At 38.3% G+C, this 19,797-nt stretch overlaps 1 protein-coding gene across 3 annotated transcripts in view; it reads left to right on the top strand.

The window, feature by feature from the left end:
* Window positions 1-17,486, top strand: part of st7l (suppression of tumorigenicity 7 like) — a 30,978-nt gene extending 13,492 nt beyond the window's left edge. The window contains exons 12-15 of one of the 3 annotated variants that reach the window (XM_057845820.1): window positions 3,042-3,096; window positions 4,169-4,261; window positions 5,780-5,919; window positions 9,100-17,486. In XM_057845820.1, the coding sequence (XP_057701803.1) occupies window positions 3,042-3,096; window positions 4,169-4,261; window positions 5,780-5,919; window positions 9,100-9,201 (390 nt within the window). In that variant the 3' untranslated portion in view covers window positions 9,202-17,486. Of the gene's footprint in view, window positions 1-2,945; window positions 3,097-4,168; window positions 4,262-5,779; window positions 5,920-9,099 lie in introns of all 3 variants that reach the window. The other 2 variants (XM_057845818.1, XM_057845819.1) reach the window with 2 other exon arrangements.
* Window positions 17,487-19,797: the final 2,311 nt, after the last annotated feature.

Genomic DNA, 19,797 nt, shown 5'->3' with positions numbered 1-19,797 from the left:
CAGTGTGCCCCCCAGTTCTGGAACTGCCTACCCCCTGATCTTCGCAGCATATCTACCCTATCACTTTTCAAATCCAGACTGAAAACACACCTGTTCACTCTTTCTTACCCACCATAACCCCTAGCTCTGTTATATTTCTACTTCTTTTTATTGTGCTTTTAATCTTTTATACTTTTAATACCTTTTTATCGTATGTGATTCCATGTCTGTTGTGAAGCGTCTTTGTGTGGTTTGAAAAGCGCTCTAGAAATAAAATGTATTATTATTATTATTATTAAATTCAAAATAGTTCGGAGGCTTAGTGCGCCATGAATCTGCTATGGCAGCATATAGACCCCACTCACCAACGTCACACAATGACGTGTCGCTGTATCCGGCCACCATATTGTCCATCATTGTTTATCCGTATTCTCAATGGTTTCAATTTGTCGTGCAATTTATAGTGCAATTCATGGAAGCCCCAGTGCTTTCAGACGCTGTAAACTCATTGGATGCGTTGCATAAAAGGCGTTATGTGGAAAAGCTTCAGTCTATCCATTCGCCAGATCCATATTTGATGCCTAAATCGATATTTTTCGACCCGCTGTCTTCGCCGTCTCTGCCTGACATCTGCTACCCTGATATCTACAACTATCTTGTCCACAGAAACTCAGCCTATTCTCACGAAACTTTGAAAAACTTAAAGAGCAGCACTCTAAGCAACATTACCCCGTGTGACCCTTTACTTTCAATTTTCTAAAATGGCGACAATCAATAAAAAAAAAAAAGTTGACTGCGATGGCCGACGCTTCAAGGATAGGTGGATATTGGACTATTTCTTCAATAAAATACGCAACAACTGTGTCTGCCTCATTTGCAAAGAGACAGTCACTGTTTTCAAAGAGTTCGATGTGACGCGATCGTACCAAACAAGACACGCTGACATGTGCGACATTACAAGGAAGATACGCAGCGAGAAATTGTAGCAACTTGAAGCTAGTTTAATTTCATTTAATATATTGTTCTACGTAAATCAGCCAAGGTAGCCCCCCACATTTTTACCGCACCAAAATCTGGCCCCCTTTGCAAAAAGTTTGGACACCCCTGTTTAACTGATGATCCGTAGACGAGGCCAGCTTCTTTCACTTGGTACCAGCTAAATATTATTCAAAAAGTAATGATGGCGGAAGAAATAAACATCTTGAATTTGAAACGGTATGTTGTTGGCGATTAGCCTCGCAATGATCTTAATTGTGGTTGTCAGCCCAAAACCCTCTAAATATATATTAAATGCATCTTACCAGGGATAAAATGACTACTACATAGTCTGTGGTGATCGTTTGGTGCCCAGTTTTCTCTTCGAATTGGAGCAGTCCATATCGCTCTCCTCTCCGGGTCTCTCGGAATAGAACTTCAAGTCTCTCCGTCTATCTTTTCTGTTACTGCAACCAACCGCCACACACGCCTTCACCATTTTGATTATTAATGTTAACGAGCAGAAAAACACGCCATAATAGGAGGAATTTAAGTAGCGGTAATGCGTAATCATGACGAGCTGACGGACAATATGGCGCGGAGGCGTGGTTGTGACGTCATGTGAGTGGGGTCTATAGACATATTGTTCTATCAAACACAACAGTTCTTTTGGCTTAAAATACAGCAGTTTACTTTAAAAAGGGGTGCAATAGCAGAAACGGCTTTTTCAGCCTTGTCTGTGTTTTCCGCCATAGCTATATTTTAAAAATTTCTTAGACTGAAACATCAACGAGTAATTCTGTATTTACCTTTTTGAATCCATTGTTTCCTAATATGGATGCAATTCTATTTTGGCCACCGGGTGGCGCTACTTATTTCTATTCCAAGTTTAGAGCAAAAAATTTCATTTGGTTTTCTGCAGGTTGCCTCACCACTGAAAAGATATGCATATGTCATTATCAAATTACAGTGATACCTCTACATACGAAGCTAACTCGTTCCAGGACCTTGTTTGTAAGTCGAAATGGTCGTATGTCGAGCAGGATTTTCCCATAAAAATACATTATATTTCCATTAATTCATTCCACAGCACAAAAAACCTTCACTAAATCATTAATAAATACTGCTGGTACTAATACAAATGGTAATTACACATAGCAAAACAAATAAATTATAAATAAAATAATAATAATAACTCCTGTAACAATGTAATGAATCGGGTTCTAATGTGGCGGACGTTTTTTTGCTGTACCTGAACGCACCGCACGGCTGATGTGACAGAGAGATGGAGCGGTAAGGGTGACAGCTTACTTTCACTTTCAATGTTTTCTTGAGAACACAGTCAACTGCGGCGGAGAGTATGCGTTTTGTGTTGGATAAGTTCTGAAATAAATGATAAAAATCTGACGAAGCTGGCGATTTCTTTGGCGACGTTACTACAATAATAATTGTCACCATAACTTATAAAGACTGGCGAACAGTGGTCGGGGGAGGACCATGGAGATCTATTGTTGAGCCAGTTCACGGATGCGCACCCCACGCTTATATTTTTCTATAATTTGCTTCATCATTTCAATGGTAAGTGTCCCCTTTTTCCTTGTTTCACCACCTTTTTGAAACCTGTGTTGATTTCTCTCACAAGAAAATCAGCCATGCGTCCGTCTGTCTAGCTGTCATGTCGTTGTATTTCGAGCATGTCGTCGGATGTAGGAACAAATGGCGAGTCAAATTTTACATCGGATGTCGAAAAGATCGTCTGTCGAAGCTATCGTATGTCGAGGTACCATTGTAAAAGGTTTTATTTAAATATTCTTTTGTGAATTCAACCCATATTATTTTTTAAATAGGTAAAATGGTTTGAAAACAATTGTAAAGGATTAGAAGCTTACATCATGTCTACATTGTTATTTTTAAATAATTTATTTTTTTGCCTAAAACAGCAGCTCACCTGAGTTATGTTTGATATTATTTATAGTCAAATTCCTCTTTAGTACTTATTAGAGATGAAGAGCCTCATCCTGCCACCAGAGCACATCCTGAAGAGGGGTGACAGTGAAGCGGTGGCTTACGCTTTCTTCCATCTGCAGCACTGGAAGAGGGCTGAAGGTGCCTTAAACCTACTCCACTGCACATGGGAGGGAAGTAAGTAATTCCTCCTCAACCTCTGTTGTCCTCTATTGTCAACTGATTTTCAGCCAAATAGGTTGCGATTTAGTGGTCTTCTTAAATTTTCCCACATATTGTAGATTTTTGCTGTGTATGATTCCAGGGTGTAGCATTTTTTTCTGGAGATTTTGGCTCTGACGCCAGTTACAATTCAATGAGAAAAAATTTTGGAAAGACACCATGTTTGGGTCCTGTAGTCAAAGTAGTATTTGTGCAGTTTATGTATACACTACAGTGGTACCTCTACATACCCATTTAATTCGTTCCAGAACTTGGTCTGTAAATTGAAATGGTGGTATGCCGAGCCGGATTTTCCCACAAGAATACATTATAATTCGATTAATTCATTCCACAGCGCAAAACATTCGCTAAAGGTTTTGTAAAAACTACAGCTACAATTACAAATAGCAATTGCACATAGCAAAACAAATAAAAAATGAATTATAAATACAAATCGGCCACAGTGGACGGTAGCCGTGTTGTGTTGCACCAGATCTGAAATAAATTATTAAAAACCTGACAAAGCTGGCGAGTTCCTTACCGATGCTACAATAATAATAATTGTCACTTATAAAGACTGGTAAACGGCGGTCCTAGAAGGACCGTGGAGATCATAGACATATTCCGGCTCTTATGTCGAGCCAGTTCACTGATGTGCACACTACGCTCATATTTTTCTATCAATGTTAAGCGTCACCTTTTTCCTGCACTTACCTTCTAGGGGACCCATGTTGATTTCTCTAACAAGAAAATCCGCCATGAGGCTTTTAGGAAAACAATGAAATTGCGACACTATTGTTAATCGTCATATTTCGAGCATGTCGTCATATGTCAAGACAAATGATGAGTCGATGTCGAAAGATCGTGTATCGATGAGAACGTATGTCGAAGTACCACTGTATATTGTGGCCTACCTAGTGAACTCAAACATGCATATCTGACTATTATTTTTCCTAACAAATGTAGTATTCCAGATGGGCTTATTCACACATATTTTTTTTAGACAATTAATAAATATGATTAATCTAAAAGACATATGTATTTGCAGCCTTTCGAATAATTCCTTACCCACTGGAGAAGGGTCACCTGTTCTACCCTTACCCAGGATGCACAGAAACGGCAGATCGGGAGCTGTTACCAAGTAAGCGAAATCACGAAATACCTCAAAACTAGGGCAGCAACGATCACAATTTTCTGGCCTATTACTGATCACTGCTTCATAACTTTTAATGCTGGAACAGTCGGAATGTGAGCCAAATGTGAGCATTCACTAAACAACAGGTATTATCTGACTGAATTGACTGACTGAAAGATGGAGTAATGAGGCCATCTAGCGGTTGCAGAACAATTACTACACAGTGACTACATAGAATGCCAATATAAATTTCACACCTCCCACATGAATCTAGCAGCAGATGTTACAATCGTAAATATTATTTTGGGTCCTTGAAAATATGAAAATAGCCAGCAACCACATTTATATATATCATATTAATGACCACGAATGTCCATAACAAAATGCCAGCTGGCTAATGTGGCTAACTGACACTAGACGCAATTAGTGGACAAAATTGGTTACACTTTTATTGATCGACCAATCAACAATCCCCCCAAACTTATGAACCCCCCCCCCCCCCCCCCCCCCAATCGGCCAAACCGAATGACTTAAACACAAAGGTCAAGGATTGTCCACGACAATTGCTAGAGAGCTAATGTGGTTATCTGATGCAAGACACAGTCTGTGGTCAAGTTGGGTTCCATTTTTAGTGATCGATGTATTACAGGTCCACCAACATTTTTTAAAGGGATCTACAGATAGAAAGACTTGTAGTTCTTAAAAGATAGACAATATTATGACTTAAAATAATTTGATATTAAAACCCCTCATATTGTTTTCGTTTTTATACAATTTGAAAAATTAGCTCAATTAGTAGGTCGCCATTGTTGTTGACCTCGTAGGAAGGTGACATCACTGGGTTACGCTGCCGGGCTTCCAGAGTATGACTCTAGCGACATAAACATATCATCTGTTCAACCCTTTCACTTTGAACCCGAGAACATTAATGAGCAAGACGGGACCGTCGATATTTCACAAAATGAGCTGCAAAAGCAAAATGAACAGGAAAGACATGGGATGAGACGAGTGTATGACAAAACCGGTGTTCTGCCAAAACGTGCTACACCTGCAAAACAACTACAAGAGGCTAATTTGACACCCAAAGTACTACCGTGCGCTTTCAGCTTGTTTTGTTTAGATTAATACAGACAGAACATACTAAGGATGTCCCGTCGTAATATAAAATAAGGGTGGTTTAAATACGTGACTAATGTGGTCAACAGATCAACAATCTGCTTAAAACTACCACAAGAATGCACATAAAACATAGCACCCTCCGAAGGTAAAGAATGTACTAAATATTATAGATTTTTAATTCAATGTGTTTCTATTCACATTCATTAATTCATTTTCCAAGCCATTTGTCCATAGTTTAGTAAAAGAGAACAATTGTGGCTTATTAGAGCCTACAAGTCTTTAAGTCCGAGTTCCCTTTAAATACGCCCCTATTAATCAGCCAACCAAATGAATTAAACACAAAAGTCGAATGAAACCCTCTTTTCTGTGATTTTTATATCACGAATCCATCTTGTCACTCTGCAGCATTCCACGAGGTGTCGGTGTACCCAAAGAAAGAGCTACCTTTCTTTATCCTCTTCACAGCGGGCCTTTGCTCTTTTACCGCCATGCTGGCCATGCTCACACATCAGTTCCCGGAGCTAATGGGTGTCTTCGCCAAAGCAGTAAGTATCCACACGTCTTACTCATTCATCGCCTTAAAAGGCTACTCTATCGCTACTTGAGCTTATCTCCGCTTGACCCCCCCCATTTTTTCATGAGTTTAAATAATCTTATTCGCAACATGAGCCTGCTGTGGTAATTACCACCTTCATTTACTGTCGGGCTCACGGGAGTGGTAGGTCTGTCAAGTGTAAAGCGCTTCCTCTGCCAACACAAGCTTGAGCCCAGTTGAAGGCATCCCCAGCGACAAATTGCAAACACAGCCGCATTAAAATGGTACGTGCGTGACTTCTGTTCTGTTTATTTACAGCTAAGGTGTTGTTTGGCGGGCGTCTCACTTCACAACTGTCATGTTTATTAGTCAGGACGATGTGAGGCCAAAACACGGTCATTAAGAACATCGAGTACTCCTTTGTTTTTATATCAGGGAGAGAGGATAGGGTGCAGATGGGATTTCATGTTTGGCAAGATGGCTTTTGTATAAATGTTCAAATAAAGTACATTAAAACCACCAGAGGGGGAATAACAGGGTTAGGGGAAAAACACACCTTATCCGTCTTTTTTGAAAGAAAACATTTTTCTCAAGATCCTGCTCCCTTACATAAACATTCACCTGAGTGTAGGAGTTGCTTTAATATCACTTTGTTCAATACTGGAAGTTTAAAAGTCAGAAACTTTCCATGAGAATTAACATTTTATCTGACTAAACTAGAATAGACCTGAAATATACTATTTTGAAGGTTGGTCTCCATTGGGAACTTAAATATAATTGGGGAAAAATATAATTTTAGCATAAACCTGACTAAAGCGTCAAGATTTTATGCAAGTACAATGGTACCTTCTCGTGTTTTCTTCAGTGACAGCTAGGGATGTCCCCGATCCAATCGTGATGGGAAATTGGGCCGACCACATCGGGTTTTTAATTTTAAAAAAAAAAAAATATATATATATATATATATATATATATATATTTTTTTTTTTTTTTTTTTATTATTAAATTTATTAGGATCATAGAAGCTTCCACTTGGGGAAAATATATACATACAGTATATCCTGTATATACATAACATAATAAAAATATACAGTACTGTGCAAAAGTTTTAGGCAGGTGTCCTGCCTAAAACTTTTGCACAGTACTGTATATATATATATATATATATATATATATATATATATATTAGGGGTGTCAAACGATTACAATTTTTAATCTAGTTAATTACAGCTTAAAAATTAATTAATCGTAATTCATCGCAATTCAAACCATCTATAAAATATGCCATATTTTTCTGTAAATTATTGTTGGAATGGAAAGATAAGACACAAGCCGGATATATACATACAACATACTGTACATAAGTACTGTATTTGTTTATTGTAACAATAAATCCACAAATGACATTATTAACATTCTTTCTGTTAAAGTGATCCACGGATAGAAAGACTTGTAGTTCTTAAAAGACAAATGTTATAGTTACAAGTTATAGTAATTTTATATTAAAACCCCTCTTCATGTTTTCGTTTTAATAAAATTTGTAAAATTTTCAATCAAAAGTAGAGTTAATATAATAATAAGAAGAATAAAAATAACAATAATAAGAATAGAGTGACCAAAGTCTGAGTAAGTTTTACGTGTATTTTGCATAGCTATTTTGATATGGAATGCCAGTTCATTTTGCATTGTTGTTTAACTGTGAGAATAGGGCCTCATTACTATAGAGTGAAGTGCTTTTCTTTTTGTGAACATTATTTTTTTTTGAGAGAGATAGGAATATTATTTTTGTTGTGCTTTCACTAAACGATACTTATGTTTGTTGTGAAGGAAAAGTTTATGCCAATAAACGGTGCGGTCCAAAGAACGCATGTGTCCACTCGCCTTTATAAAATATATATATCTGTACATATCTTACCCAAAATACAACAAGAGACACATAATTGTTACTAAAAGAAAGAAAACTTACCGAAGTATGTGTGGAGCACAAATAGCAATTTGCATTGCATTGTGCATATAGCATAAACATCTCACAACTACTAATTCTCCCACGTTTAGAAGAAATAACATTAGTATGGAACGGCGCTGCCCCCAAGCAGCTGGTGGCATTCTCTTCACTCTTAATGTCCATAAACGGCCTAATTGTAATCTGTTTGAGGCAATGTGCAAGCTGGTCATTCAGTGCATGCGTTAATTGCGTCAAATATTTTAACGTGATTAATTAAAAAAAGTAATTAACGCCCGTTAAGGCGATAATTTTGGCAGCCCTAATATATATATATTATTTTTAAGGGCTAAAAAGGTAACAAAATAATCCAGAAATACCATGGCATTGCCAAAGAAATAAAAATATAGCCGTTTCATACTCAACATTCGCGGAAAAAGCAGAAGAGGGAGTAATGTAAACAGTACCGTACCGTAACATGGAACTTTTTTTTTTTTTTTTTTTTTTTTAAACAAGACTTTTTCGGTATTAGATTGGGACTTGGTATTGACCGATTCTGAAAATCAGGTGACTCGGACTCAGGTGCAGAAATATGCCATCTGGACATCCCTAGTTACAACTCTAAAAGCCACCACCCTTCCATACCAATATCCAATATCGATTCAGTCAAGTTGTATTAAGACTACTATTCAACACCAGCCTGTAAAGATGACTAAATAATAGAGATGTGACTGAAAATTGGGTGCCGTAAAATGGCTAAAAATGCATCATCTCTTTTTGGTTTTGAAGGGAATAGTATCTTTAAAGTATCTTGAAAACCGAAAGTTTAACACCGAATAGTGTGAAGAACCTTAGTCCTTTTGTGATGATGTCATCTAAACACGGCAAGAAGCAACACTAGTTGATGCTATCTCGCTAACACTACTGGCTCACAGCCAAACTGTTCGTGGTTTGGAATTTGTAGAGAGCCAACATGTCCGCGGTTGGAAAATACTTCGTGTTAGCGAGATAGCGTAAGCAAGCGTTTGGGAAAACGCTCAGTTTTTGATGAAGCCAGACAAAGTGGCTGGCAAGCTTTGTCGGCGATAGCGTAGCAGCCAAAGTTTGGAAATCCATTCTTTTAAAATATGTGTAAAATTCATGGTTAGCGTTCTTTTGTAGTGCCACTTCTATAGGGTGTTTTGCAGAAATCCAGCCTAATTTGTTCTGGGGGTTGTCACATTTCGAAGCATTTATAATTTCACTCAGCTTCCCTCCCTTTCCAGTTCTTCAGCACACTCTTCGCGCCACTGGGCTTCTTCGCAGACAAGATGGAAAGCTTCATGCCGTCTAGTTTTTGGCACCAACTGACTCGGATCTGACCACAATAGACACATAGACACAAATACACTGGGGAAAAAAAATTTGCTCTCCTGTCCTCAGCATTACTGTCTACTTGTTTCTTTGTTACTGATTACATTGGCCCAGGTCGTATCAACATTGCAGTCAGTACCACTCTTAAGCTAGCCCTTCCAGCTGTCTGCATTGTGTCTAAGATTTCAAAAATTACATTTATTTGTCACGAAGGGAATTTGAAATGGTTCACACCATTTATGAGCTGTGCAATAAAAATGTGTTATACATTATATTATGTTTAACCACAAAGAGCTATTATATATTTTTCACAGCACTTATGGGCTCGTCCTCAAAAAGGGTAAAGACTAGTAGGATATTGACATTAATATTGCAGCAAATAGATTTTGATGTAATTTAACAAGAGGAAACTATTCGGTAAGGTTGATGAACTGAAATACAAATTACCATATTTGTGACCTGGCATAACAAAATGAGTCATAGAGGTTCCAAATTGAGATAAAGGGCACAAAATCTTGCCAATCCGAAGGCACTGTCACCAATGGCCATGCCATGTTGCAGAGGCGGGTCAGCCAAGACAACCTCACAACATCCAGAGCCTTTCGGAACTCTGGGTGGATCTCATCCATCCCTGGGGCCTTGGCATAGTGGAGCTTTTTAACCACCACACTGAATTCTCCAGACTTAAGGCGATCTTCCCTCAGTGTCCCCGAACTCTGCTTCCTCATGGGAAGTTGAGGAGGTCTTCGGAGTCTAAATCATGTAAATACTGGTAGTTGTGATCCAAAATTAGGCAGGGATATAAGGATTTTCCATATTATGTTCCCATTAATTCAAACATTAACTTGTTGTCATCTGACAATGCCAGCCTCTGATTGGTTTATCTTGGTGTACTTAATATACTATCCTCTAATTCAGGGGTACTCCAAAGGGTCCTCAAGGGCAGCTGTGGGTCCTGGTTTTTGTTCCTACAAATAGAGCACAGACAGTTTAACGAATGAAGTTTCTGCTAAAACAAGCAGCTCCATGCTGCAATGAACTGATTACACTTGTAAGACACCAGATTGGTGAAAAGGTGTCGTCTTGTTTTGTTGGAATAAAAATCCAGCACCCACTGCGGCCCTATGTGGAATAGTTTGGACACCCCTGCTCTAATTGGTCCTATGAATAAAAAGTTGCCGACAGTCTGAATCAGCTGTTGACTTACAGTTTTTAAGATGCTGCAATTGCACGGCAGTGGATTGAAGTTTTAATGTAATAGATAAGATAATAAACGTGAAGCTAGCAACTAGAAGGAATCACAGAATGATAATAATTAGCATAGATGAACTTGAAAATGACGCTGGCAATAGTAAAATTAATGGGAATTAATTGTTCAACCATTGTTCAGGACATTAATCAGGAAATAACTCTTGGTTGTTAAAATTCGATTGCACTTTCTGATGGCTTTTACAAGTGAAATGAAATGTAAGTCACTATTTTAAAGCTAAAATGTACAATAAATTGTTCCTCTGTATGTCCTGAGTACCTGTGCTAAATTTGATGATTGTTTAGTAGGCCTGATCGATATTGGAAAAAACTTTCATTGCTATTTTTTAGGGGTGTTTGCGATATATTGCAATATTATATTGCAATATTAAAACTAGAAGAATTTTCACCAGATAACTTGCATAGCTGTGTTTGGGATAGGCCTAAACAATATTGGAAAAAATTTAAAACTGCCATTTACATTGCCAAGGCCCCACACTTACTTTTTGCATTGGTTGCACTGGTGCGCCTAACTTTTTTCTTAAGGTGCACCAGCAGAAATTGTATGCGCAACCACATTTTTCATTGCACCACCTTTAACGCCATACTTTTAATCACTCTCCGTAACATTCATATAATTCATTCATCTTCTGAACTGCTTATCCTAACTAGAAACTGCAATTTCTGGACAAATTACTCTGGGTCTTTGCTGTGTGGAGATACAGATCATGGCCCTCGATGGCATTAAACAAAATAAATGCCATTGAAAATGAATAGGAAATTTGGACGTCCATGAACGTCAATGGCATTGATTTACCTATGCGTCAATGGAATCAAAGTACATTGGCATCAAAAGAATCTACATACATGGTCGTCAATGGCATCAATGCAATGTAAATTCAATTTGAAATTACATTGGAAGTGAATGGGAAATTTGAACGTTGCATCCCATTAAAAATGAATCGTAAACTTTTTTCCAAATTCTATATACAGCTTTTATGCCTCTCACCGTCCCGGAATTTTTGATGCCCAAATTATGTAATTTGATCAAAAATTGTAGGAATCTTAACAAGAGTCGCGGGGTGCTGGAGCCTATCACACCGTACTTCAGGCAGAAGGTGGGGTACACCCTTATCAGGTTGCCAGCCAGTCGCAGGGCACAAATAGACACACAACCATTCACGCACACCTACGGAAAATTTGGTGTGTTCAATCAGCATACCATGCACGTTTTTTTGAGATGTGGCAGGAACCGGAGAACACCCACACAGGCACGGGAATAACATGCAAACTCCACACAGGAATGCCGGAGCCAGGATCGAATCCACGATCCTACCGTGTCCCCTTCATAATGTGAATTATTTTTAAACCAGAATAACGTAGAAAAAAGGTTGTCTTTAATAAATGCTTCTTTAAGGGAGTCCACTCAGATTCACTCACACTTTGACGCCCACGCTGCCTAGAACAGCCTCTCACTTAAACAATGTATGAATTTGCATAGCACACTTCAGACCGGGCCTCCGCTATTCTGTGTAACAAGTTTAGCAATGATTAGTACATTTGTGCCTTTGATTGTAGAACTACAGAGTCTTCTCTGGCCATATCAAAGCTACAAACCTGTCAATCATCGTTAACTTTGAGTACAAACGCTAGCTGCACTGGGGACCAAGAAAAACAGTTTGGTCGCACTGCTTAGCAGGAGGAAGAGTAAGAGGCTGTAGCGTGTACGAGCATGCAGCAGAAAACTTTGTGTGTTCAAAAACTATTTGTATATATGGTGCGTCCTTGTGATGCGATCATTGCGCAACTGCACATCGCGACGACAATGTTCAAATGATATATCATTCAGGCCTATTATTTAGGCTGACTAACGTGATGGTTGCTATGGATAAGCAAAGAGTTGTTTAAACATACAGTGATACCTCTACTTTCGAATGTCTCTACATACAGAATTTTCAGATTAAGACTGCTTCAACGGGCAAATATTGCCTCTTGATACAAAAGAAATTTCAGGATACGAAAGGCAAAAATATAGTATGGCTGGTACTCGCAGCTTCCAGAGTTTTCTGAACATAACATACTTATAGTTGCTCTGCCATTGGCTATTGCCTAGCGTTCCTGGCATCCAGTTGGCTAAGAGGGACCTATTCTGTATGTGTATGTGTATAACCCAGCATCCTCTTCATTTGCCAATCGTTTTCCGACAGCTTTACTTCGATGTATTGACTTTATTTCTTTATTCTTGGTTTTTTACATCGTGCACAACTCTGATTTTATGTTTATTTTTGCAATAATCTAATTGCAACATGTATTTGTTATGTGTTTTGAAGCATTTTATGCATTATAAAAGATTAATGTCTGAATTTTGGGGGGCTTGGAACTGATTCGAGCATTTACATGGAAAACACATCCCTACTTACAGAATTTTCAAGTTACGATACTTCTAGAACAAATTTCGTAAGTAGAGGTACCAGTGTAAATATAAGTACCATTTTCTGAGTTTGTTTTCTCCAAATTTTGGTAATCCAAGACACATGGACAACGAAAATTCAAGTTGTAATTTTTTGAAGATGAATTGTGGCAAAATGGTTGGTCATTGGAAAGCTGAGATTATTCTCTTTTTGATCATAGCAAAACCTGAGTTTTGAAAAATGAGTCACTGTGACACATTTTGCTGTGCCAGGTCACATTTCTTTTAAAAATGTCCAAATTGGTCATCATCCACAAAGAAGGTGACTTATGCTTGAGACCCAGGTTCATCAGTGGGTGCCATTTGAGCCATTGCCCCAAAATCGGTTTCAGTCTTTCCACGTTCAAAGCAATTCACCTCAAATATGAATAATGCATTTTGCCAATTACTTTTGGAGAAGTTTTTTCATTTTTAAATGGTTTGATGAAGCCAAATTTGAGAGAAGTTCTAACTCAATTGATTCATGTCCTATATAGTGCCTCCCTTTATTACAATACCAGTCACAATAGTAATATGAGAAAGTGTGTCGAGACTTATGACAGCACTTACATTTGCAGAAGGTAGTATACCCAATGCGTCCAAGAATGTTTGGTAACATCATTTCATAGCTGGTTACAATCAAAAGTGGTAAAAGTGCCTTTTTAATGTCATTCTTAACATAGCGTCGGCTCATCAATGAAGGACATTGTACAACATTGCACTGGTATTGTTGTTGATTGGTAAAAAAAACGAGGCCCACATGTCAAATCATGCTCATGAAATGAGACAAAGCCGAAATGTACAAGTACTACATGCTGGAGACAAGAGACTATTCTCATGTTTGAAAAGCGCTTGAAACAAAACTTATAATAAAATGACTCCTGTGAAAGTCGATTATTTGTTTTGGGCTGTGTTTTTATTATCCTTTTGTTATTCTGGGCTTCCTTTTGTTTTTCATCCACATTACGCCATATTTGTCTGTCAGTAAGAAAAGTCAAATTTCTCCTACAGGACATTCAGTTGCATTTTAGGACATCCCGTTCGCCTTGTGCCTCAGTTGCCACTAGCACATCCTCATACTTGTGATTAAAACATTTCAAAACCATCAGTGCATGCTTTTGGGCCGATTTATCATTGCCAGTGGGTGCACTCGTGCCTGTGAGTGCCGTCTGAGAGGGCTCAACTCAAGTGTTAATGCTTGTTGCCAAAGTGTGTGAAATCTGCATCCCTGTTTAAAAGCTACAAAAAATCCTAAGAACAACCTGTTGATAATATGTATATTGAGACGTAAAATTGTCCCTGGTATGTCCTTCTTTTCAACTCTACCTGTTCTAAAATTTAGCAAAATATCCCAGTGTGTCACAAAAAACAGTATAACGACAAGTTCTGAATTATGATGACAAAAACTAAAATCTCAGAAGAAAATATTTTGCTTTTTGCGTAATACATACTTCTGCTATATGATAATCCCTGCTTCACAAATTTCATATAGAAGGCATACACAAACCAAATTGTACTGTAGCTAGAAGGTTGTTTGAAAGCCACGCTGTCTCACATACACACATGTTCACTCACACCAGGATCACCTCCAAGACTATTATCTCAATATCACCTCTGCGGTGTCTGCTTAATTTGAACTCCCTAATTATGCATGTGAACACATCATGATTGTGTGTCTGTTTCCATTTATTCCACGTCACCCATGTCATGAATAATTACTCCATATCATTACCATCACTCACGACAATAGCCACATTAAAGCTCAAATGCATGTCTTAATTAGTGCTAGGTCATATGGATTGCATGTACTTACAAGAATAACAAGTTGTTTGCCAACAGATGTCATATTCTTCCATCTACTATATATGCTCTCCTTTGTTGTATATACTGTATTGTTGCTAGTTAGTGTATAGATATTTATCATGAGAATTGTATTTGAGGCTCCTCAGACATGCTCATTTGAGGGTTTATTGTAAAAATGACACAGAGCTAAATCACCTTTCATTTTAGTTAGCATTTGCTTAGTATGTAGAAATATTCCAGATGCTAATTTTTAAATTCTGCCGGGATCATCTTTGGTTTTGTTAAACTTTCAGACACCCATGACATCACTCATGGTAATGACTTAAATCATTGTGTGCAAGAGAAGAGACAGTTTTATTTGTTTTACTGCTTTACCAGTAAATATACAGCGCTTTAATTTGAGCAAAACTTTTTAAAGATAAGAACGTACTATTTGGAAGGCCACCAACATTTTGATGAATAACATGCCTTCAAATGTTGCATAAAAATCATCTTTGGTGATCTAGGAGAATAATGTCACTTTGCATATGTTTGTGTGTGTGTGTCGTTTAATAGTTTGTATTTTTGTGACATCACCTAAAATGGAGGACAGATAATCCGTCATGGTTTCAAGAATGTTTTGTTTCTATACTATATCAACTAGGGGTGTACCGGTACACAAAAATCTCGGTTCGGTACATACCTCGGTTTTGAAGTCATGGTTTGGTTCATTATCGGTACAGTAAGAAAACCAAATGCAAAATGTAAATGTGCTAGTTGTTTATTACACACTTTTGTGCTTTCAACAAAAGGAACATTAGCCTATACAAAGCTAGAATTCTACTCAAAAAGTAGTGGGTATTTAAAGGTAATCCGACAACAGTTTGCCTTTCAGACCCCGCTTATTGGTCAGCTTTCTTTCTGAAAGAAAGAAGAAAAAAAAGTCCTGTGCTAAAGAGAATAGCAATCCCAATGACAATGATTTTAACATGTATTTTACAAATGAACTGCCTCAATGAATTTTTTTTTTTTCTTATGACCGGTTTTCAAAAACTTTATTGGTGGATTTTCTCAAATTAAAGCGAAACACAGAAATTAATAAATTTAATAACCAGATCCTGCTTACACAATTATTCATATTATTTAATTACAGGTGTTTTAGCTCATTTCAATTTATTTTATTTAAATGGGCTATTATTTATTTTTTTATGTGTGTATATTTTACAAATGTGATGTAGTATTCATTTATATTGTATATTTTATGTTGTATAACTTTAATTCCTATGTGAATATTAGTTCTTGTTTTGTTGTGGTAGGAGGGTTTTGTATTGAACACGGGGCCGTGTTGGTTATAATTATAGCAGAGAAGACAGCAGAAAATCAACAAAGACTAGTCAACTGTGCCCTGATCTACCACTCAAGAGAGCTGATGGACTCAAAAAGTGGGTTACGATAGCATATTAGTTTGAAAATCGACCAGATACACCGTATTTTTACACGAGTGACTTCCGGTCTGCCCAATCCTGGCTACCGGTAGTAGTATTGACGCAGGAGGGTCGCGTCTCGCGTCAAATAATAAACTCTGCCGTTCTTTTCGCGTGCATCGTGTTGAGCCGCTTCTGGGACGTGTCTAATACGCGGCCGCACTGCGACTGGTGTGCATTGGCTGATTGACTTTAACGCCCGCGTTTAACTGCGTTCTCACGGCGGCCACGTTGTCGTGCCGTTGACGTTTTTGTGTTATACTGTCCTACCGTGTTGGTCCTCAATATACTAGAGAAGAGGGAGTAAATATTATCTACACAAAGAAACTGTTACCCAATCGACTCACAGCCTCGAATAGTAAGGGTTACAATACGTCAGAAATTCGTTCGATACGCCTCCGTTCCGAACCGAGCACCACGTACCGAAACGGTTCAATACAAATACATGTACCGTTACACCCTTAATATCAACAAACAAAATGGAAATACCATTTGCTGCAAATACTCTTTCAACGAAGAAATACCACTTTTGCCGTGGAAACACAAACTTCGCTTTGTACATACGCTTTTGTCCTGACAGCTCAGTTTACATTGCAGTTAGCTGAACAGCACCAGCCACGTCAATTGTTGCCTCGCTTATCCTGAATAATATGAGTAAGTACATATTTTGTTTGTTATTTTGAGCAATGGTTTACATGTTTTTAGACGTGCATGACATGCATTAAAAACAAGTCTCAAGGTGCAAGTCATTCAGTTGACTTTGTCACTCTGTTGCTATGCGGTGACCGTCGGCCATGTCGCTGGAAAGCCACCTGATACTGAACCCACTGAACTTATTTAGCTCTTCCCGACCTACTGTAAGGTGCTCACATTGTCTCCATCACATTCATGGCATGTGGTAGCTGAGTCAGAGGGAGGGGGCAGATGCTCTCAATAGGAGTGACACAAGATGGATCAACAAGGTTTAATATAGACGCAGAAAGGTCTGCATTGCCGAGGTGAAAATATCTCTCCGGATGGCGACCAGGCCATCAAAATGCTGCGAGCCAGTGTCACACCATTACAATATGAACATCAGAATTCTTGGAATGCACTGCAAGCTTTTAGGTTGAAGCCTTGTGCAATTTAGAAATTCAGGGGGGAGAATGTTCATTCATGATGTCAAATGAGACGACATGTTGTGCAAGTCTGAGACTTTAGGTGGTGCCAGTTCATGTAGACTTCAGATGTCGCATGAAGTGGCTTGAGATCTTCACTCAGCCTAACTTTCAAGCTATGGATGTAGGAATGTAGGGTTGTAGGAGGTATATGTGAATTAGTTACAGTGTATCACAAAAGTGAGTACATCCCTTGCATTTCTGCAGATATTTAAGTACAGTGTATATCTTTTCATGGGACAACACTGACAAAATGACACTTTGACACAATGAAAAGTAGTCTGTGTGCAGCTTATAAAATAGAGTTAATTTACTTTCCTGTCAAAATAACTCAAAATATAGCCATTAATATCTAAGCCCCTGGCAACAAAAGTGAGTAAACCCCTTAGAAACGTACATTCTTAAGGCTGAGTTATGCTCCAGCGTTGCGGCGACGGCGCAGCGACTACAGCGTCATTCGACATTCGATGGTTGTCCGGCCAGGTGACGCGTTGCTCTGTAATTCACCGCCAAGCCACTAGAGGGGTGTGGCGTTATGTTTGTACGGTTTTGGGGAATGCTTGTTGACTTCCTCGTCTAGATTAACGGAGAAAAAATAAATAATGCAAGATGGAACGCTTGAATGTGGATCTTCAGCTCACCAACATTGAATAAATGTTGATCATACAAATGTTGAGGCGCAGGTGACGCAGAAGACTGTTATGATGCGGTCTGTCCAACTTTTGATGCCGCATAGAGAGTTCTAGCCTCGGGTGGAAACCAGCTAGCTGTGGTGGCTAGCTTCAAATTGACTTCGAGCACTGCGTTTAGCGTTTTGTCCGAGGTCCGCAAAGCCATCCAGCCTGATTTGTTTGCCGTGTCCTACAACCAGCCATTGGGAAGCCATAGCAGATTTCTGGTACACAAGACAGTACACAAGAAAGCCTGCAAACAGTTTGCTGAAGGAATGTCAACAAAGCACATGGATTACTGGAACCATGTCCTATGGTCTGATGAGACGGGCGGGCTTTCTTGTTTACCGTCTTCAGAAGAGGCTTCCTCCTGGGGTGACATCCATGCACACCAATTTGATGTGGAGTGCAGCGTATGGTCTGAGCACTAACAGGCAGACCCCCCACCTCTTCAGTCTCAGCAGCAATGCTGACAACACTCCTGTAAAAAGTCACATGACATTTTGGAGGGAAAATGACAAGCAGTACTCAATTTGGACATTTAGGGATGTACGCAGTTTCTAAGGGATGTACTCACTTTTTTTGCCCAGGATTTAGATATTAATGGCTATATTTTGAGTTATTTTCAGGGGAAAATAAATTAACTCTATTATATAAGCTGCACACGGACTACTTTTCATTGTGTCAAAGTGTCATTTTGTCAGTGTAGTCCCATGAAAAGATATACTTAAATATCTCCAGAAATGCGAGGGCTGTACTCACTTTTGTGATACACTGTACGTATAAGAGTAGGAAAGAGACTAAAATGGCTCTCGTAAAGTCGCACTTTAAGACACATAAAGAATTCTTTTTACTTTTTCTAACTATTTGCATAAGTATACATTTTTTTGTATGTCCACTAAAGTAAAAAAAAAAAAAAAAGTGGTATTGTCTTAATTATAACTGTTTTACGTCAGTAGTAAGGCATTACATTTACACCCTTAACATTACATTTACATAACTTTTTGCAAATAAATAATTTTTGAGAGTGGTTTTACTAAGCCATACTTGAGTAGATTTGTGAAGAAACACTACTCTTATTCAGCTACTTTGGGCTACACTAGTTGTTACATTTTTCCTCTTTATTTTACTTTATTTATCAACAGTGGCACTACCACTTTCACCAATGAGACGTCACAACAATAAACAACTGACTCCATTATACCAATCAGACTCCAAGCTTGCCGTTCTATGACCATGCCGGCCTGTTCAATCACATGGTGTCTTTAAAGCATTGTAAAATTACATAAGTAATCATGCAAAAAAATATATATATATGAGTAATATTATTTTGAAGTAACGGGACTCTTGAGTAAAATTTTTGGCTGTTGTACCCACCTCTGTTTAGCACATTTTCACACTGAAATTCTAAAAACTAGGGTTACATGACTTTCATTCTTAAATTTTCGTATGTGAATTTTCACAACTGTATGACAATAAGTAATGTTATCATAAATTACTTATCTTCTTCTTTTGGCTTTTCACTTCAGCTATTACACCAACTACCTTTATGTCTTGATTAAATAAACCTCCTCGTTGGTCGTCCTATAGACCTCCTGCCTGACATAGAAATTCAGCATCCTTTTGCCAACATACTCACTCTCTCTCCTTTGGACATGGCCAAAACATCTCAGTCTGGCCTCTCTGACATTATCTCCATTCCCTTTTTGTTAAACTTTTACATAGCTTTGGCCACCGCCCTACAAAAAAAAAAAAAAAAAAAAAAAAAAAACATTTTACATAGGCTCTTGTTCCCCAGTAAA

The sequence above is a fragment of the Corythoichthys intestinalis genome, chromosome 9 (genome assembly GCF_030265065.1).
Source record: "Corythoichthys intestinalis isolate RoL2023-P3 chromosome 9, ASM3026506v1, whole genome shotgun sequence".
Classification (NCBI taxonomy): Eukaryota; Metazoa; Chordata; class Actinopteri; order Syngnathiformes; family Syngnathidae; genus Corythoichthys; species Corythoichthys intestinalis.
The sequence above is the reverse complement of the archived record's forward strand: the minus strand, read 5'-3'. Positions and strand labels throughout refer to the sequence as shown.